The sequence below is a fragment of the Aquarana catesbeiana genome, linkage group LG06 (assembly GCF_042186555.1).
Source record: "Aquarana catesbeiana isolate 2022-GZ linkage group LG06, ASM4218655v1, whole genome shotgun sequence".
Lineage (NCBI taxonomy): Eukaryota > Metazoa > Chordata > Amphibia > Anura > Ranidae > Aquarana > Aquarana catesbeiana.
In genome coordinates this window covers 273,637,050-273,659,501 of record NC_133329.1, presented here as the reverse complement: position 1 = coordinate 273,659,501, position 22,452 = coordinate 273,637,050, and the positions used below count along the sequence as shown (strand labels likewise).

Sequence of the window (22,452 nt, the reverse complement as noted above, 5' to 3'; positions counted from 1 at the left end):
CCATTATCAAGGCATGGGTGCGTACTAGTATCAGGGCATGGGGTGTGTACTAGTATTACAGCAGAGTGTGTGTACTGGTATCGGGGCAGGGGTTGTGTACTAGTATCAAATGCTTTACTGTTCACATATTGCCAAGGTCAAATAATGGCCCCTTCCAGCAGAGCAAGGTCAGAAGTTTTAAAACCTGCTAAAGTTTAAACACATTTCTGACATTCCTCAAGTTTACTGTTTAATATTGAAATTATGTTTTGTTTTTCATATTGGGTACAGGCAATGTTGTAAACCACATTGCTATGTTAATTTCAGATACAAGTACGCATCTCCCACAGGATTCATTACATTTGATTTAATATGCAATGTCGATGCTGGGCATGAGTGCAAGAGTTGCTTATTGATTAGGTGTTCGGTCAGAGCACCAGGAACAACATCCCTGCTGTTGATATGTAATCCTGGAGAGGAATAGAACAATTATATTCTCATGGCTTCTATGACTATCATTAATTAAAGCAAGAATATTTTGTCATCAACATCTGAACTACATATCCCAAAGTGATCAGTCAGCCACTTATTGCCTATCCTAAGAGCAATAGATATCTCTATGCAGAAAATATTTATGTTTTTCCTGGCTCTGCGACATATTACTTCATTGTTTTCTTGGTTTGCAGAATGATAGAGTATGTGGAAATCTCACATTTTTAATTTATCATTTTATTTATTTCAGGTACTTATATAGCGCTTTACATATACATTGTACATTCACATCAGTCCCTACCCTCAAGGAGCTTACAATCTAAGGTCCCTAACTCACATTTATACATACTAGGGACAATTTAGACAGGATCCAATTAACCTACCAGCATGTCTTTGGAGTGTGGGAGGAAATCAGAGTACCCGGAGGAAACCCATGCAGACACAGGGAGAACATGCAAACTCCAAGCAGGTAGTGTCATGGTTGGGATTCGAACCAGTGACCCTTCTTACTGCTAGGCGAGAGGGCTACCACTACACCACTGTGCCGTATATAAATTATCACCACTGTAAAAAAGAATTTAAATTTCTGGTCCAGATATTCTAAATCCTATCTGAATAACTTCATAAAACAACTAAGAAAAACTCAGCACCTAACTTAAAGAATTAGTCCAGCCAAAAGTAAAATTTTATTTATAAGTGGAGGCTAGTGACATGCTATGGGTGCTCCATCGGTGAAATGTCTCTGCCATCATTCCCAGCTCTTTTTTTTCCCACTTGGGTGTTCTGGGTGTTCCCACCCACTCTTACATGTCCCAACGCCGCCTGTTGCATTTTCCATAATAAAAGATAAATACAAAATTCAACAGATCCGAGCACCCCATGTGTACAGACAAAGGAAATCAAGCACAGATATTTTTTTAAAGTCTACAAAAAGTCAAGAAGTTTAAATCTTAATTTTTTGAGGTAAATGTGACATTTCAAGAATTACATTATGTTATACATTAAAAATACTGAATAAAATAATGAAGATACATGCTGGTATTGTTTTAGTTATTTGTTTGTTCATGGGCTATTGATGCATTCTGCTCACCCATGCTAGGACACATTGCTGAATGTGCTAACTGATATTAAAATCTTACTGATGGGATATTAATCTACTTGCATTCCTAAAGATGATAATAATGTCAGGCTTAATGTCTCAATTAGTTAGAATTATACGGAATCATTATTCTTTGTCTTTTTTTTAATGTTATTTGCTGATTGTTCAGGGTCATTACAGCTGTCAGGAAATGTTGCCACCCTATCAGTTTTAGCCTCCATACTCACAATTAGTTTAAATATGGAATCCAAGGATTCCAGTGCTGACCCTTACAGTCTGGAGGAGACTCTGTGTGTCCATGTTGGTATTTAAAGTATATATGGGTTTTCAGGGCTAGGTTTCCACAGGGTAATACCACTTTACTGTAATTTGCTATAAAGGGGGGCACACATTAATAGTAGGTAGTAGTTTGCTGTTACATCTAGGCAACACATTTAGGAAAGACTAGTGGAGACAAGGGTCTAGAGGCCAGCCCTATGATCTTCACGGGTTCTGAAGACAGACAGAACAGAAATCTGAAAGAATAAAATATACGCAGGGTCCTTAAGTGAAGTCAGCAACAGGTTCCTGTGCTAACTAATAAGTGCAGTGTTACAGTATACTGAGTGGGGAACTCTGTAAGAGAAGTGGATTTGAAACATGCTCCATAACCTGAATGAGTAAAACAAGGATTGGTATGCAAGAGGAGCATAATGGTAAATTGGTGTGTCTGAATAGATGCAAACAGCCTGGCTTGGGATCGAGCAAGCACAGGTGTCCCCATAGGAAGCAGCTTCTTATTGGGGCATTTGGCAGAGAGTGGGAGCCAGGAGTTCTAGCAGGGGACCCTAGAAGAGAAGGATCAGGGCTGCTCTGTGCAAATTCATTGCACAAAGCAGGTAAGTATGACATGTTTATTATTTTAAAGGAAAAAAAATGCAAGCTTTACAATTGCTATAAGCTTACTTAAAGGAGTTGTAAAGGCAGAAGGTTTTTTTATCTTAATGCATTCTATGCATTAAGATAAAAATCCTTCAGTGTATAGCAGCCCCCCAGCACCACATAATACTTACCTGAGCCCCATCTCTGTCTAGCAATGTCCACGAGTCCCTCGGCCATCCAGGACTCTCCCTCCTGATTGGCTGAGACACAGCAGTGGCGCCTTTGGCTCCTGCAGCTGTCAATCAAAGTCTGAGAGAGGGGCGGGGCCGAATGGCAGCTACGTGTCTGAATGGACACACGGAGCTGCAGCTCGACTCGGGTGCCCCCATAGCAAGCTGCTTGCTGTGGGGGCACTCCACAGGAGGGAGGGGCCAGGAGCAGTAAAGAGGGACCCGAGAAGAGGAGGCTCCAGGCTGCTCTATGCAAACCAAACTGCACAGTGCAGGTAAGTATAACGTGTTTGTTTTTTTTGTTGTTTTTTTTTTTTTAAACAAGACTTTATGATCACTTTAAAACATTTTTGGCAATGTAATTATACAGGATTGGACATCAAGATACCAATGCCCCCAAGGTAACCAAACCTATTATTTGCATTTATTTGCAAATAATAATGAGTACATTTATAAGTCTAGTTTGTGTGTGTATCTGTGTGTGTTATGCCACTAATAACATTAGTTGCATAACGTTGAACTTTCATCTTTCATTGCATACAAACTTGTTTGATAGGAAAGTTAGCCAACAAAAAAATGTCTGATCATGCCTTACCCATACAGTCTTCCAGGGGGATGTCATTAGCTATTCGAATGTCATCCACAGCTATCTCTCCTGACTGGCCCCTTCCAACAATCCCCTCAATGACAACCTGCAAAGAAAAATTAAGGAATTGACTGGTTAATATTACTCTACAAAAGCAAAATACTAAAAAGAATAACCTTCAAAAGCCAAGCACCTAAAAGCTTTGAGATATTTCCTAAAACCTCTGACATTTGCTCTCTTTTCTTTTCTTTGTGGAGAAAGGAACGATTATTAGGAGCACCGAGTGCTGAGATTTTTTTATATACTTTCATGCCTGTAAACACATCATTTGTTTCTTAATCCGTATACTACTTAGTTATCACTACTAAGGCCTTAAGAGGTCACATCCCTAGCAAATACTGGATAGTTTATCAGTCTACCAGCGGATGACTGCCCTTTCTGACCTAATGTATTTGCATAATCTGCATCCACATTATTAACAGACTATTATAGGATGCATCACAAAACTATAACACTACAACAAATTTATAAAATATCATGTTCCCAAGTTATTTTATATAGCTAAAGATTTTTCATACTTTTTTCTGTCTTTTAAAATCATCAAATAATCAGCATTGGATTTACTTTAGCCTAGGTGCAGTGATGGCGAACCTTGGCACTCCAGGTGTTTTGGAACTACATTTCCCATGATGTACATGCACTCTGCAGTGTAGCTGAGCATCATGGGAAATGTAATTCCAAAACATCTGGGGTGCCAAGGTTCGCCATCACTAGCCTAGGGAATACTGATGTAAATAGACAGCTATTCTCCCCTCTGCCCAATACAACTTGGCCTGGGGTTAGTGTGTTGAATATTTTGTTATATACAATTCTACAGTTACTACACTAGCCATATAATTTGTATTTAAAATTAACTTCTCAGAATGGGCTGAGTGCATCCTTTCTGCTATAGGTGGCCAAGAAAAGCACAAAGAGGTCTGTTAAACATCAGCTATGGGTTCCTCTGGTTAAGAACTAAACAATTAGAATTTAAAATGCAATTTCTTTTCCAGCAGCAAGGCACTTCCTCACTGACTGCTGATTAATACAGTTGCTTATCTCCTCAATAATCAATGCAATCATGTCTGTCGTTAAAAGGGAACAGCACAAGAAAAATAGCAGCTTAGCCTTTCAATAGCCATTTGTAAGAATTTGCATCGGTTCTGAACTGTGGCCTTTTCTAAAACAGTGACTGCCATAAAACAGGAGTACAATTTAATTAAATGCCAAAATGGCTGTTTATGGATTTTTTTCCAGAATGGTTTTCACTAAAGGACATTCCGACTTTGTTGCCATAGGATGGAGAAGTAAGTGAACTGAATACATTGTCAATGGGATAGGGAGAAAAACATATCAGCAATAGGACGTAAACATGTATACGTGAGCGTGAGTCAATTGATTTATGTACAGATAGATAGATACCATGTCACTCACTCAAAGAAGAAAAAAATATGAAGATGTGTGAAAAACACAAACATTTTCTTGATAGGAGTTTCATATGTACAGTCTAATGACTCCTACAACATTTGACAAGTGATTAGCACTTAGATTTTGATTGTTGGCAATGGATCCATTCATGTGCCACTTCTAGAGCAATCCATGTCAGATCTTCCCACCTTATTATCACCCAACTACATCATCTGCGTTTCTCCGTTATTTATAAATTGCTCTGATCATTTGATTAGCTGCACAACCACACATGTAAAATTATACTTAGAAATATACAGTAAATCACATACATCATATATCCTGTATGTTTAATCTCAAAGCCTTCCATCTTCTTTATGAGTGTTTTTTAATTTACACATCAAAGCATGTCAAGATTTCTAGTTGTCTGTAGCCTGTAGGTATTATTTTCTCCACTAATGATACCAATAAAGTAAAGATACTTTTTTTTCTTGGATTGCTTTTTACTTAATGTATAGCTAAAGCCAAATGTGTAGAAACGTTAAGACCTCTGTGAAGTCTTTATTCTTGTCTCCCTGCTGGGGAATTTCACCGTTTCTATATGTCCTGGTGAACATTGTCACCAGGAGAAGAGTAATGGGAAATCCAACATTTTACAGTTGTCTCTGGAACAAGGATAGAGGGGATATCTTGAGAATATCTATTCTGGTGACAACTGTCTAAGTGAGGATTTCCCATCACCTTGGAGAGATTGGCTCTCACTTCCTGTTATATCTCCAATACAGGAAGTAAAGGGAAATCTCCCTAACAAGATTAAAAAAATAAAAAGCATGATGGGGTACAAAAAAAATGACTACTCTATTTAGAAGTTTAGATTCAGGTTTCATTTAATCGTGGCCGGTTAAACCACTGACCCTCTTGTAAGTTATGGACTGGAGCAACCCAGCACCACAAAAATGTAGCGAGTTTATACAAGTTATACAATACAGATTGTGTCCTCATTGGATTCAAAGAAAGACTTATGACCTCAGAGCTATAATATTTCTGTGTATCTTAATAGATATAAACATAGATGTGCTTAGCTAAAAGCTGACAAACCTTTCAGAAATCACTACGGGAGTGGTAAAACTATCAAATTAATCCTTCTTTTGTTTAAACTATGGGTTGTCCTCTGGTTGTGCTATATCACTGCAATCCATGGAAAATTATTGACTGTTAGGAATATTAAGTAAAAATCTGCACTCAAATGCAAATGTGAAGAAAATCTGTGTCTTCAGCTTGCTGGTGTAAATTTCACATGAATAAATATGGAAATTTTATTGAAAAGATTATTACTCTAAAAATTTAATATAGCTGTGTGTCAAAGCAAGTACACATGTAGACATTATTATTCTGTTTCTCCAAGAACCAGGTATTATGAATGTATATATATATATCTATATATATATATCTATATATATATAGATATATATATATAGATATACACATATATTTATCAGACAAGAGAGGCAATCACTGTTTAACTGGTTGACAAGAGGGCAAGCATTATCTTTAGAAAAAAAGGTTACTACATGTAGAAGAAGCTTTGTGTAACCAAAAAAAAAAAAAAAAACCTGCAGCTCCTATGACATATTGGGTATAACACATGTACCTTTCAAAGGCTGTCTTTATTCCATTTATGCTGACTGTTTGGGCTGATGTTTCATTTCTATCTGATTACAATCACAGTTGAAACATAGACCTGATACCTGCATGTCTAAACTACAGGGAGTGAAGAATATTTTTTTTTTTTGTAGCAAGACAAGACTTCAAAATTCTGCCGAATACATCAAACGCCTAATGCCATCCACAAAGACCCAAATACTGCTATAGATCAGTGCTTTCTGAATAACAAGCAGCGTACCATTTAGTTGCTATAACAACACGAGAAACAGAATGAAAACAACTCTGCTTAACTGAAGTCTCCGATGGGAGCAATCCAGATTCTCCTGTAATATTAAAATAAACACTATAAATCCTCTTAATACAAATCTCTTATTGCATATCTGCCAGAGTTGTCCCTTTAATTCAAATCTCTTGGAAGTTGGAGTCTCTCCTGCAGTCTGTTGACAATTTATTAACCTCATGATATATGCACACTGTAAGGTATCACGGATTTTAAAAACTGTCTAATGGGGCCTGAGACAAATTTAGGGCTCATTGTAATCGAGAATAGCTTGCATTATCCAGGTAACACATAGACTAATAATTATGATGTTCAGAGGCACAGCTGGCAAAAGAGAGGCAGCAAAAATGAATTCTGTTTTTGTTTTCCTTTGTGAGGGGCTTGAAAGTCAAGCTTAGACTAAAGCTATCAGTATACAGTAACTTGATAAAGCATTTTTTTTTTTTTTTCATAAGTGCCCACCCACAGCACTGACATCGGTAAGTTGGTGCATTATAGGCCCCATGTTCAACTTTTGCCGTTTACAGAAAGTCTAAAGAAGAAAAATAATTACAAACCATTACGTTATACTACGTATGAGTTTATCACTTATTTCAAAGCTCAACTATAGCCAAAACTTTTTTCTCTTAGTTTTTTTTTTTTTACTGCAGTCTGTGTTCCTGTTGAGGAAATTAGGCTAGAATCTGTGGGCTGAATGAGAGAAAACATTCCTCCATCCATGTTAAACAGCGTTGACGGAGGAATCTCTCTTGCCAACTATTATATTTAGACAGTTTTTGCACCCGTGGCCCGTTTCAATATCCAAACAGTGACTGCATCTGATTGGATTCCTCTTCCCTCCAGTCCAATGAGAAATACAAGAATAAAAAGCTGGCAGATTTTCTTACTCTTCTACAGTTTATTTGAAACTAAGAAAAAAGGTTCCTGCTTGGGTAGGGCTCTACAGCAGTGTTAATTTTGGCAGCAAATTTCGATTTAGTTTTTAGTCTTAGGACTAAAATGGCATTTTAGTCTTAGTCTCATTTTACTCTTTCGCAAGTGTTTTAGTTTTAGTCATAGTCTTTGGCTTTATTGTCATTCTAGTTTTATTCCAAGTTTAGGCATCATATTTTAGTCGACTAAAATCTCCAGTACATTTTAGTCGAATAAAATTATTTTTGTCAACTAAAATCTAATGTGTTAAGTTAAATTGTAATGCATTATTTAAGCATTTCTCTAGAATATACTCCTGGAGTAAAAAAATAAAATATTATGTTATTATTTATGGTATTAAGGTTTGAACAAACTCTCAGATACAGATTTAGCTGCTCTGGATGGTCAGAGGAGGCCTGTAATGCTGTACAGTGCTCTGGACGGTGGTCTGAGGAGGCCAGTTATTCTGCACAGTGCTCTGGATGGTGGTCTGAGGAGGCCAATTATTCTGCACAGTGCTCTGGATGGTGGTCTGAGGAGGCCAGTAATGCTGCACAGGACTCTGGACGGTGGTCTGAGGAGGCCAGTAATGCTGCACAGGGCTCTGGACAGTGGTCTGAGGAGGCCTGTAACGCTGCAGAGTGCTCTGGATGGTGGTCTGAGGAGGTCTGTAATGCTTCAGAGTGCTGAATGGTGGTCTCAGGTCTGAGGGATGGCCTGTAATGCACAGTGCTTTGGATGTCCCTGCCAGTGGTCAGAGGAGGCCTGTAATGCACACACAGTGCTCTGGACGGACGGTGGTCTGATTGGAAGCCTCAGGCCTGCTGTAATTGTAATGTACTACACACTCACAGTCTGCTCTGCTCTCTGCTCTGGACGTGAGCGCTTGGCTGGCAGTCATCTCATGATTCAGGACTCGGGAGTGGGACAGTCTTGTCGGGACACGGGAGGCCTGGCTGTCTGTAATGCACAGTGCTGCTCCGGTCTCTGGCAAGTAAAAATTTTAAAGTCTAATATATAGACTATATATATATAGTAGTCTAGTATGTGAGTGCTATAATTGATATAAATGAGTGCTATAATGATTTTCTGGAAGTTTGGCCATGTGATCCAGTGTAGCAACTCCAAATTTAATCTCTGAGAACTTAAGTAGAAAAACAATTCCAGCTTGTAAGTGCAGCTTTTTTGGACTACTTTTCCCAATAGCCCTATCAGCTGTGTACAAATGTGAGCATGTATGGGCTTTCTTTTACAGATAGAGTCTAATTAGAACTACATACAACAACAGTCCTGCCAACATAACATGTAACCGCCCAGTCTCTTTCCATCAATAACTGGGCAGAGGTTTTATGAAGTGGTAAGCCAAAGCACTTGGCTTTGCCCATCAGAAGTAAAGGATGTTTGGCCTGAGCTGCTTTACACAGGCAGATAATGGTCTGGATCATGGGTCTTATTGAAAATGGCAGCAAGACACGACAAGCTTGATTTACTAAAAGAGAGTGCAAATATGGTGCAACTGTGCATGGTAGCTAATAAGCTTTTAACTTTAGCTTGTTCAATTATGACAAAAAAAACTTGAAGCTGATTGGTTTGTATGCAGAGCTGCACCAGATTTTACACTCTCCAGTTTTAGTAAATAAACCCCAACCTGTCCACTAGTTGACACTACAATTCTGGCTTTTTTAAAAAACAAATACAATAGTTTATCAGGTAAGATTTTTTATTTCTTTGAACTTGGGCTTTTAATTGGTTGGTTTTAATTTGTCTGCAATTCCGTTGTGATGTATTTGTAACTGTATTTCAGCATTTTGATGTATATTTCATAATGATGAAATACACAAAGGAAGGATAAGGCTGTCTGGAATACTTTTAGGATGAAAACACAGAAATCCCCATGAGATTGTGTTTTTACTTGGTAGAAACATACATGGATTCCTGTCTCTTCTGTAGCTCTTGCCAACTACCATTGCCAGGAGTATTGATTTCATCTGCAGCTCCTCCTACTGGAGAAATCTAGTATTGTGTACAACAGCCAGTTAGGTACAGCAGGTCCCAATTAAGCAACAGTAAGATGGAAATAAAAGTCATCTGGAAAAATGACTGTCCCTTCATTGTTTTAAGCCTGTAACAACTCAAAAATGCTCATACTCACTGTGGATTAAAGGATTTTGTAGATATATAAACAAAGTTAAATTTAGCATGAGGCTGATTTAAAAAAATGCACAAGTAAGTGTAGAAAGTACAAATATGTACAATGTATACAATTATCATAATAAATCGTTTTTTAACTTTCTTTCTACCATATGAAACAGAAGAAGTCATTATAAAGTCTCTCCAGAGTGTAGAACTGTGTTTTGTTAGCTACAAGTAAAGAAAATGTTTTAATACTTTAATCCAATTGCCTTCTTAATTCTGTTATAATGTGTCAAGTTGATGATGCTCATTCAGTTAATCAAGATGATTAAATAGTTTTTCCTGATCCACTAATATTATGGCCTATTATCCCAACCCAGGAAAGTTGGGCATTGACTGAAATATATCTTCAGGTGTCTTTTTGCCAAGTGCTATTCTGCCTATTCATGGCACTAAGGAAATCTTGCTGTCATGCCAATCAAATCACTGCTAACAGGATGTAAAGCTCATGACGTGAAAATATTGTTTTACGTAACCATTAAAGGGCATCACCTGAAAGAAGATTCTCGCCTTTACGTGGTATTAAAGTGTTACTAAACCCACAACAATAAAATCAGTCTGTATATGCAGTAAAGCATGCTTGTTATACTTATTGTGGAACTTAAGGGGTTGATCCTTCACACTGTTTAAAAAGGCTGTTTGATCCTGTCTTCACCAATCATTATTTATTTATTTTATTTATTTCAGGTACTTATATAGCGCTGTCAATTTACGCAGCGCTTTACATATACATTGTACATTCACATCAGTCCCTACCCTCAAGGAGCTTACAATCTAAGGTCCCTAACACACATTCATACATACTAGGGACAATTTAGACACAATCCAATTAACCTACCAGCATGTCTTTGGAGTGTGGGAGGAAACCTGAGTACCCGGAGGAAACCCACGCAGACACAGGGAGAACATGCAAACTCCAGGCAGGTAGTGTCGTGGTTGGGATTCGAACCAGCGACCCTTCTTACTGCTAGGTGAAAGTGCTATCCACTACACCACTGTGCCGCCCCGATCCTCCCCTTCTTCCACAGTCCCCAATCTATCTCCTGAGAGAACAGGGCCTTGGAAGCACTCTGCACATGCTCAGTTTAGTGTGTATTGCTAGAGGGTTTTTTTTTTCTTGGGAGGGTGCATGTGATCAGCACAGGGCCAATCAGCACTCTCTGGACAGAGGGTCAGGGGTCTTGCAGCCTCATAGGACAGTCAGAGTAGAATCAAAACACCTCCTACAAGCTTTAACCAGACACTCATAGAAGTCACAAAATTGCTATATACTGCTGATGAGAAAAGGTATTAAGCAGTTTATATTTACTAAAATAATCACATTTCCATGCTCTGTGTACTGTGGGAGACCAGATATAGTAAATGCAGGGCCCTGGGTTTAGTAACACTTTAAGCCCAAAAAACAAAATGTTATATATTGTAGCTAACCAATTAGAACAGACTTAGATGTGATGGTTGCACTGCATTAGTTTCCTTTTTATGAGCTTTCTTTCTCTTATTTTCACCTGTTCATCCCACCAGTACAGCTGTTGTTTTTCAACTTACATTAAAGAGGAACAAATTTGTTTATTAATCCATCTAACCAGCAGATTGAAAGAAAAAAATGATTCAATTCCCCCATTCACACATTCAAGGTGGATGGAGGAATCCTCCTGCTGTGCCTTTGTATTCTGACAGTTGTACAGAAGTCGAACAGTAGATTGACTTCTGTACAACCTCCCTGCCCATATAAGGATCGAAATTTGTCTGGTGCCTGCTGAATGAGAAGAATATCGATCTTTACACTACTCCATCCTCAAATTGAAATGCTGCCATCCACAGAAGTCTCTGTTGCTTCTCCAGTAGAGTGGAAACACCCCAAGACAGCGAGTGTGTTACTGGTGGGATCACCAAATGAAAAAATAATGGTGGCCACACAAAATATTGTCACTTTGGGCCCAATTTGGACATTTTCCCTTAGGGGTGTACTCACTTTTGTTGTCAGCAGTTTAGACATTAATGGCTGTGTGTTGAGTTATTTTGAGAGGACAGCAAATTTACACTGTTATACAAGCTGTACACTCACTACTTTACATTGTAGCAAAGTGTAATTTATTCAGTGTTGTCACATGAAAAGATATAATAAAATATTTACAAACGTGAGGGGTGTACTCACTTTTGTGAGATACATATATATATATATTTGTTTTTTTCTATTCTCTGCTCTTGTTTTGGATTCTTCAGAAAAGACCATTGTTGACTGATACATAATGTTGATTGGTATATACTGGTTAGCCTGGAGTCAATTATTAGCTTTCTAAGGGGGGTCTATTTTTCTATTTGTCTTGTATCTTGCAGCACAGTAATTCTAATCTACACTGAAGAAATACGGTTGTCAGCAAAAATGTCTTATGTTGGCTATCTAGTCCCTTAAGAATGTCATGTCCTTGACTGACATCGCCATGTCCTTAAAGTAAAACTTTTTTTTTTTTTTTAGTTTGGCTGGAATAAGGGAGGCTTATAACCAATCCCTGTCTGTTTTTCTCATGTCCCATAGCCAAAACAGGAAGTGCGAGGAAATCCCTGCAAATTATGGTAATTCATTGGGGCCCCCCAGATCACAAACTACTGTCCCCATTGGAAGATTTCCCCTCTATTACTGTTCTAGGAACAACCCAAAATTTGGGATTTTCTTCTACTTAAACTAACAGGTGTGCTAATCCATCTCCGCTTTCTCCAAAACGAAAAAAAAAAAAAAAAAAAAAAGGTTTTGTCTTTAGGTACACTTTAAGATGTAGTTAACAGTGCAATATATATTGAAGATTATTTCTATATTCACAATTTCTGCATAAAATAGAACTAATCTAGCATGGGCAACAGTTTTGCATACCTGGTAATCTCCCTCATCGCTTTGCAAGAGGATGTGGCCGTCTTTCCATTCACCTCCTGACTCTTCTCTAATTTTCCACAGTAACTTGTTCCCTTGGCTAGATCTTCTTAGCACCTGCAACATTCCACCACTAGTTCCTGAAGCACGATAGCGAAACACCAAGCAGAGAACACACCTGTGCTGGTGCATTTTGGGGCTTAATAAACGCGCATGTTGTCCCTCTCTTCTTCCGCTGCTGGGCAGGCGTAAATAGTTTTTACTGCTCACTGAAAGAAACAATTTAAAAAAAGCAGGTCACTTTTACATTAGCTTTACTTCCAACACATGGTAAATCAAATTAATTTAGAGTGCCAGATGTACTTACTAGTATATTATTAAGATTGTTTATCAATACATTTTAAGGCTACATAAGCATCCGCATGCAAAAACCTACTATAAAATTATGCAATACAAAAGTCTTCTTAGGTAAATTAAGAAAGAAGAAATCAAAAAATCAAAAGTGGGTACCCTTGTTTTAGTGTGGGAATGTTGCTGTAGTTTTAATAAATTATCCCCAGTACCTCAGTTCCCCTGAGCTCAATGTTAGATAATGGCAAGAAAAAACAAAACAAAAACCACATCTGCTCAACGCAAACATAAATGAAAGGAAACAGACCACAAAACATGACCCAGAATAATTTATCATATCATTTTGATCTAATCAGAATTATGAACCTGCATCATTGCAACTCTGTTGTTACAAGTCAAAATAGGCTGATTAACAAAAGTTCTACTTTTATTGATCTTTCTGATATAATCTGGATTGGACAGCTATTGGCTTTATTTTACAACATCATGAAACAATACTTGAGTTTACATTGCTGACATTTTTTGTTTTTTTTTACTACTATTACTTTTTATTACTGCTCCAGGGCAGCCATGCTTATCCTTCCTTCACAACTTAGTAAGTAAAGGGCTCACTCTATGGGTTAGGTTAAATTTTAGGGTCCACGGGTCAAGTTTAAAGTGTGTGAATGATAGTGGTAGGGGTGGGGAAGGTTGTGGTAAGTGTTATAGGCTTGTTTTTGTTGTTAGGCAAAGAGTTGTTAAGTTAGCACACACACACTGCTTATTTTTGCCAAAATTGTTACATGGGGAGTGGTAATTGATAACATGGTGCTTTACTGTAGGGACTATATATATATATATATATATATATATATATATATATATATATATATATATATATATATACAGTGGGGACGGAAAGTATTCAGACCCCCTTCTTAAATGTTTCACTCTTGTTATATTGCAGTCATTTGTTAAAATCATTTAAGTTCATTTTTTTTCCTCATTAATATACACACAGCACCCCATATTGACAGAAAAACACAGAATTGTTAACATTTTTGCAGATTTATTAGGAAAGAAAAACTGAAATATCACATGGTCCTAAGTATTCAGACCCTTTGCTGTGACATTCATATATTTAACTCAGGTGCTGTCCATTTCTTCTGCTCATCCTTGAGATGGTTCTACACCTTCATTTGAGTCCAGCTGTGTTTGATTATTCTGATTGGACTTGATTAGGAAAGCCACACACCTGTCTATATAAGACCTTACAGCTCACAGTGCATGTCAGAGCAAATTAGAATCATGAGGTCAAAGGAACTGCCTGAAGAGCTCAGAGACAGAATTGTGGCAAGGCACAGATCTGGCCGAGGTTACAAAAAAGTTGCTGCTGCACTTAAATTTCCTAAGAGCACAGTAGCCTCCATAATCCTTAAATGGAAGATGTTTGGGACGACCAGAATCCTTCCTAGAGCTGGCTATCCGGCCACACTGAGCCATTGGGGGAGAAGAGCCTTGGTGAGAGAGGTAAAGAAGAACCTAAAGATCACTGTGGCTGAGCTGTAGAGATGCAGTCGGGAGATGGGAGAAAGCTGTAGAAAGACAACCATCACTGCAGCCCTCCACCAGTCTGGGCTTTATGGCCGAGTGGACCGACGGAAGCTTCTCCTCAGTGCAAGACACATGAAAGCCTGCATGGAGTTTGCTAAAAAAACACCTGAAGGACTCCAAGATGGTGAGAAATAAGATTCTCTGGTCTGATGAGACCAAGATAGAACTTTTTGGCCTTAAGCTGTATGTGTGGAGAAAACCAGGCACTGCTCATCACCTGTCCTATACAGTCCCAACAGTGAAGCATGGTGGTGTCAGCATCATGCTGTGGGGGTGTTTTTCAGCTGAAGGGACAGGACGACTGGTTGCAATCGAGGGAAAGATGAATGCGGCCAAGTACAGGGATATCCTGGACAAAAACCTTCTCCAGAGTGCTCACGACCTCAGACTGGGCCGAAGGTTTACCTTCCAACAAGACAATGACCCTAAGCACACAGATAAAATAACGAAGGAGTGGCTTCACAACAACTGCGTGACTGTTCTTGAATGGCCCAGCCAGAGCCCTGACTTAAACCCAATTGAGCATCTCCAGAGAGAGCTAAAAATGGCTGTCCACCAACATTTACCATCCAACCTGACAGAACTGGAGAGGATCTGCAAGGAGGAATGGCAGAGGATCCCCAAATCCAGGTGTGAAAAACTTGTTGCATCTTTCCTAAAAAGACTCATGGCTGTATTAGATCAAAAGGGTGCTTCTACTAAATACTGAGCAAAGGGTCTGAATACTTAGGACCATGTGATATTTCAGTTTTTCTTTTTTAATAAATCTGCAAAAATGTCAACAATTCTGAGTTTTAATGTCAATATGGGGTGCTGTGTGTACATTAATGAGGAAAAAAATGAACTTAAATGATTTTAGCAAATGGCTGCAATATAACAAAGAGTGAAAAATTTAAGGGGGTCTGAATATTTTCCGTCCCCACTGTATATATATATATATATATATATATATATATATATATATATATATATATAATTTTCATGCTAAGATTCCTAGGTGTTTAAATAGATTCAGAAATGCAAGACCAGCTGCTAGTATGTGTTTCAAGCTCGAAACTGTAACTTATGGCTTTTTCAAGAACTTCAAAACAGGTTTCTGGAACTAAAAAGAAGGCGTGCCTTATCCGCCCCTTAGTCACAAGTTCTCAGTGTCAGCACAAGCTGTAGAAGAATACAGATACCCCTTCTGTCCTTCGCTGTCAGATGTGACCGCTGTAGGAATTCTTGGTCCCCAAGCATGAAAAGCATTAACAGGGACTGTGACAAATCTTTCTTTCCAGGCACAGTTTTGATGCATGAGAGCAGCTTCTGTGAGCAGTTAAAAACACTGAGCGCTTTCTGTTCTGGGATAGCCTACACTCAATGTTACTGTCATGGGTGCAGGGTGCAACAAAAAAAACAAACTACAAAGCCTGACAAAAAATGAACTTTCCAGAGGACCTCAATGCTGTAACTCTTTCATTGCCATGGATTTTACAAGTAATTACTCATCTAGTGTAGCTTTTAGATATTCTTTATTCTTATTTTTAAAAAAATGTAAATTAAAGTTGTGTTCTCTGAGATTCTTACATTTATGTCTACATGCACAACACTGTTTTTTGCATTTACCGCATACCAGCAAATGTGCAGTTTTGTTACCTCACAGAACTGTATTAATTTTAAAGCGAACCTGTGCTTTGTCACCCCTGTTCATTTTATTGCAGCCCCCAGAGCTGTATATATTTACCTTCCCAAGCAACTATTTTACCTGGAGAAGCAAAACGATATACCTTGTACATTGAGGTATGGAGGGGCATGTGACTTATTCCTGTTCCTCTGACATGATTGCACTGGTGGTTAACAATTGGCCACTCAGACATCAAGTGCTCTCATATAGTGGTGGGGAGAGAGTTTTCAGCCTAAATGCTGAGATTTGGGGCTCCCGTACGACTACTTTTTTTGCTCCCATGTATGTATAAAGTGACAGTGAAGTAAAGAGAAGGTAAATACAACAGCTAAAGGGCCTAAAATTAAGTGAACATTTTACTTTTTCTTGTACAATCAAATCAAAGGGTTCCTTTAATGGCTTCCACATGAACGCTATGCTATGTTTCATTTCCCATTGCTAAACTATTAGATATATGGCTAGCCCTTTGGACAGCGCTGACACTCAGAACCACATGAATGTGTAAGATTTATGCAGCCTGCGTTTAACAAATTAAACAGTTTGGCCCTCTTTAATGCGGGAGTCCGGCGACCAATCTTTTTTTTTTTTTTTTTTTTTTTAGGTCATTGAGACACTTTGCTAACCCCAAAATAATACTCACAGTTTGGGTGTAATATTTCCGCCTCTGTCTGTTTTCGTACTGAAGAATAACTTAAAAAATGTGATGCTGGCTGTTTCCATCTTGCTTGTTGGCATGTAAAGCCCACAAGCATTGATTTCCTGGATGCAGTGAATGCTGTTCATTCACAGCTTGTTCACGCGCATGATCATTGTTTCCACACTGAATCTTGGGAAGCCTGACACTAAGCTCCCAGGAGACAGTGCGGCGCTGGGGAAAGGCAATAAACACGCCTACTCCCATGGGAGGAGAGACAGGAAGTGCCACAATAAAGTACAATATAAAGGTAATTACAGAGAAAAAAAAAATTTTCGTGCGGCATTTGAACATCTATGCAATTAACTGAAGGGGGTAAGATTAAGTTAAAAATTTGAGTGGAATCCTGCTTTAAGTTAGGCAAAGCTACTGGTCATTGCACAGAATGATAGACCCACAGTCAAACCACAGAAAAATATAGTTAACATTTATTATTCTGATAGGAGACTGACTTGGCACAAAACCATGTGGCAGTTTCTCACAGATAACCATAAATTCTGCAGCTAGGATTATGTTTTTCCCTAAAATATACAATGGAGCAATGATTTCATTAGTCGAACTTAATAAGTGTCGGCATCTAACAGCTCTAGATGCATTATGCACAGGAGATTATGCAGCTAACAGCATAATACTTGATATTTCCATGGCGTTGACAAACGTATTCACTGGACCCTTGCGGTTCTGCCTGCAGGCAATGTCAGGTGTATATAATTTACCCTGGAGCCTTCTGACATCTCACATTTTATAACTTTCTACAAACTGACATATATATATATATATATAGTTTTCCAAAATCTTCTGCTGCACGTTCTTATATTTTAAATAAAGGCAGCACCGGCAGTTTGCTTATAACCATTATAAATGGAAATAAAAGTTACCAGCCTTTCAGATTAGCACTGGGTTTACCTATGGGCTCTTCTATCAAACAGCTGCAGAGCATGTGGCACATAAAAGGTTAACAAAATAACAGGCAATTATATTATCTCTGGGGAGAGGAAATGAAAAGCAAAATGCTGCATAGGTTATAAAAATAGGCTCTTCCCTTCATGCAGAAGGCTCATTATATTAATTAAACATTATTAGGCTGATGGAGATGGGCAGGCAGTAATTTCTATAGAGACTGTTGGTAAGTGTTCTCTCTGTTGCTGTGAGCACCTATTCACTGCAAAGGGGCCTTTTCCAAAAATGGATTGCTGACCCCTTTATCACTGGTAGAATACTTCAAAAGACACCTAACATGCCTAGGAATATAAAACAGTATTTTTCTGTGTATTCCTTCAAACACATGAGCTTTTTTTTTTTTCATTTACCGAAGTGCCAGTATTTCTGAGTTCCTGTATCATTTAAAGGCTTCTATGATCTATTTTGTATGTTGTGGAAAACATCACTTAAAAGCAATAAGAAATAAGGGAACTACTGCTACTGACTTGTTTCTGAAGATCTATGTTCCAGGAATGTCCTTCTTCTTACTTTACTACTTAGCAGGCCATTGGGAGTTGGGCTTGTCCTTTACTGTTGTAATGGGATTGGCAAATTTTCTTACAGCATTGAACCTGCTATGGTAGGCAAACCCTCCCTCCCACTTAGCACATAGGAAGCAGGTGCAAATAAGTCTGCTACTGATCTTGAAGTCTATAATAATGACAAGCAGAGTTTTTTTTTTTTTTCAACAAAAATAGATATTTTCGTTTTTGGTCGACACAGGAGAATTAGACCATCTAACAGTTTCTTCTACTTCTCAGGGACTCTGGCAGTGGGATCAGATCTCTGCTTTTGAATTCACAGATCTGCATACCGGTCAGGTCCATTCCAAATGTATCCTGCTGTCTTTGGTGGATCTATTATTTATTTTATGATAAGAAGGTATTAAGAGAAGAAGGAGCATGCCAGCGTGGGTGGGAGCAGAAACAATACTCAAGTCTCAGCCTACCAGATCTATCTTTTAATAAAATATTACTTTTGGACAGAAGACCCTTTAGTTTCTATATGCTTTCACTTTTGGACAGCAGACCCTTTAGTTTCTATTTGTTTTTTACCCCAGTATCCCAAAGTAACAAATCAGAATACATCTTGTCATACTGTGTGAACAGCATGAATTCTGACCGATAGTCATAGAAACAAATAAGAATTCATCTTGTCCTGGTGTGACTTGAACAGCATGAATTCTGATTGATGGCTATAGCAACAAATCAAAATTAATCTTGTCCTGTTCTGACTTAGTGTGAATTCTGATTGATGGCTGTAGGTAACTAAAGTTAAGTGAGCACTGCTTGTTGAATAAGACTGCTTATCTTTTATATAAAATGTAAGAAAATATAGATGCTTTGCAGCATCATTACACAATGTATTATGTTCTAGTGGATCAGACTGAATTTTTGTAGTTTTAATATGAAAAATGTAATATCATTACTCATTCGTTTTTTCAGATGTTGCTCTTGAGACTATTTCTCTGTAGGTACAAGGCAGAGATAAACAGTATGCATTGCCTTATATAGATAACACTACGTATGACAGTTCAAAAGTTTGGTTGCTATAGTACCATGATTAAGGCATTCTATGGATTATGCTGATAAGTATATCCTTGTGACAAATCCATAAGGGACACTTATGAATAGTATTATGTTAGAATTAATTATCACCGTTTAGGCCATGCAAAAATATTGTGTTGTACTCTAGAAGCTTGTGCAGTATGTAACATACTGTGCACTTGTTAAATGCTAAAGAGGTATAAACTGTTTTGAGATTTTGGCGTCTGAAGAGTAAGCTGAATGCACAAGCATTTTGGATTTTTCCTAGCCTCAGAGTGACCTGTTACATGTCAATATATTGAATTTTGTACTTACCAGGAACAGAGCTTGAATGCCCCATCCATGGACTATTAGGATGGAAAGACCACGTAAAATCAGCTTCGATATCATGCGTCCAGCTGCACACATCTTCTGAATGGTCAAAATTGCAATTAAATCCTGATGGGACCTGGCAATCTACAAGGTAAGAAAACACAAGTAGACAGGTTTTAATGATGCTATTATATCCATTTTTTTCTTTATTATCCACTGCTAAATTGCTAAAGCTGTGTGGTGTATGAAATCCTTGCCTTCTGGGATCCTTTTAGTTGGCTCACATGTCTTAAATCTGACATTCGTTTTGATAGACTGAAACCCACCTAATTCCACCAACAAAACAAAGACAGAGAGCCTTGGGACACACATAATCAGACTGAATCTTCCATACAAAACTCCATACAGTAATGCCTTCTTGGAAAATATTACAGGAACATACTTATAGACAAAGCTATTTGCTCATTTCTTCGTGCATACATAACCCCACTTACAAATATGTAATTTCTTAATGCTAGTTGGATAATGGCTAGTTGGCTAATTGGGTAGTAGTCAATGTAACAGAATTAGAATAAGACTTGAAAGAAATACTGTATTCAGGTCTGTATTTCTGCATAGCCAGTATAGGCCATCGTATAGAGCAGCAGGGCTACTATGGACGGCACATAAGTCAACCACACATCATGTTGCAGGTTGTCAGTAATGCTTTCTTGTATATAGTAAAAAATTCCACCTTACTGACCTGCTACTAAAATCTGAATGAATGAAAATCAATCTGCTAGTAGTCAGGGCACTAGTTTGCTCTTCTCTTCTGGTTGTCAGTTAAAAGTGTACTGAATTAGACTAAGAGCGTGGGGGTTGATTTACTAAAACTGGAGAGTGCAAAATCTGGTGCAGCTGTGCCTGGTAGCCAATCAGCTTGTTCAATTAAGTTTAGACAAAAAAACCTGCATGCTGATTGGTCTCTATGTAGAGCTGCACCAGATCCTGCACTCTCCAGTTTTAGTAAATCAACCCCACTGTCTCTTAGTCTTTTTGCTTCCAGCCCCTGCATGCCTTGTGGGGCAATTAATTCTTATCTTGGAAGTGTGATAATAAGGCCATCCAGTCCACAATGGTAAGAAAGAGCAATACAAGACAGGGGTTCAAGGGAGGGCAGAAGGTATAATGTGATTGTATTGTGTGCTTATATTTAGGAAAAGTGGTTATAAAAGAGGGAACATTTTTCCAGCTAAATGATGACACATTTAGTGCAGTTGGATGTACTTCCTATTTCAAAGAACTTAAGATAATGACATGTCTCTGCTGAATCATTAGAAACAGTTGTATACAAAAGTTTTTGTATTGTTACATAATGTCATTAAAATTGGTTTATATAACTACCACTTTCCATTCATAGTCATCTTTAGCCACTTCAAATACTGTATGACCAATTTTGTCTTTGAAAAAAGCAATGCATTTGGTATGAATTGGGTAGCTCGATCATTTATGTTTCCAATCTCTATATGCAGAAGCAAGTTATCGCAAATGCTCCGAAGACTGGCTAGCTAACCTGAAACCTTAATCAAGCTGGACTGAAAAAAAAAAAAAACTAATCAATCATTTCTCAACCATTTTACTATAGAGGAACTATTGAAATAGTTTTCAGGACTCAGGGAACCATCACTAAAATGATTACACCTACAGGTCATGCTACATTAGCATGATCAGCAGGTTGTAGAGACTTTTAATGTAAAGAATAAAGAATGGTGTTTACTCCTAATTAAGTTAACCTCCCTGGCGGTATGATTATTTCGGATTTTAGGTGCTGAAAGCGGTACAATTATTTTGCATGGAAATTTGGCGTTTTATATTGTAGGTCTGTAAATCTTAACAATAACACACTTAAATCTGTCCAAACCAGAGCCTAGTAGATATCCTGGGTATGATAAAGTTTGAAACACAAAAACATAAATTATAATATAATAAATAAAAATAAATAATTAAAAAAAATTAAAAAAAATAGTAATAAAATAAATTTCCCCACAATTCACTATCGCTCAATTCTGCAAGTGTTCTAATTTACTATCGCTGTTTTCTAGCTGGTCTAAAGCCACTTTTGACGTAAAGGGACACTTTTTGGTTGCTATGGACAATCTCCAGTTTCCAGGCAGAAAGAACAGTATATATCACATAAAACTGCATGCAGGGCATGGGCCAGAGCACTGGGGACAAAAGGGATGTGAAATCATTTCATACAGTACTGTAATCTGTAAGATTACAGTACTGTATGTGTTATGATTTTGACATTTTTTTGAATTTGCCGCCAGGCTCCGCCCCCGTGCGTCGCGCCGCTCGCAGGGAACGGAGCCTGGCACGGAGAGGCTTCGGAGGAGGACAGAGCCCTCGGACACTGCGGGGGGACATCGCAGGATCCCGGGGACAAGGTAAGTAACGCCGCCCCAGGATCCTGCAATGCGATCCCGAGTGTGGCTCGGGGTTACCGCTAATGGTACTGAATTTTAACCCCGAGCCACACTCGGGAAAACCACCAGGGAGGCTACATGAATAATAATAACAGCCAGAAAAGAACACAGACAATGAAAATTGGAGTGACCCCTTACATTTTCGGTCAGTGTAGAATCTCAAGGAACCCCTAGCTCCAAGTTTCCACTGGACCCTGGTTGAGAAAGGCTGCTCTATCATTTGTTATACTTGGG

At 38.3% G+C, this 22,452-nt stretch overlaps 1 protein-coding gene across 2 annotated transcripts in view; it reads right to left on the bottom strand.

Annotated features, from left to right (window-relative positions):
• Positions 1–22,452, bottom strand: part of NRP2 (neuropilin 2) — a 190,604-nt gene that overhangs the window by 34,485 nt on the left and 133,667 nt on the right. For both annotated transcript variants that reach the window (XM_073633367.1, XM_073633368.1), the window contains exons 12-14: positions 19,757–19,897; positions 12,613–12,878; positions 3,257–3,353 (exon numbers count right to left, since the gene is read on the bottom strand). In XM_073633367.1, coding sequence (XP_073489468.1) covers positions 3,257–3,353; positions 12,613–12,878; positions 19,757–19,897 — 504 coding nt within the window. The remainder of the gene's footprint in view (positions 1–3,256; positions 3,354–12,612; positions 12,879–19,756; positions 19,898–22,452) is intronic.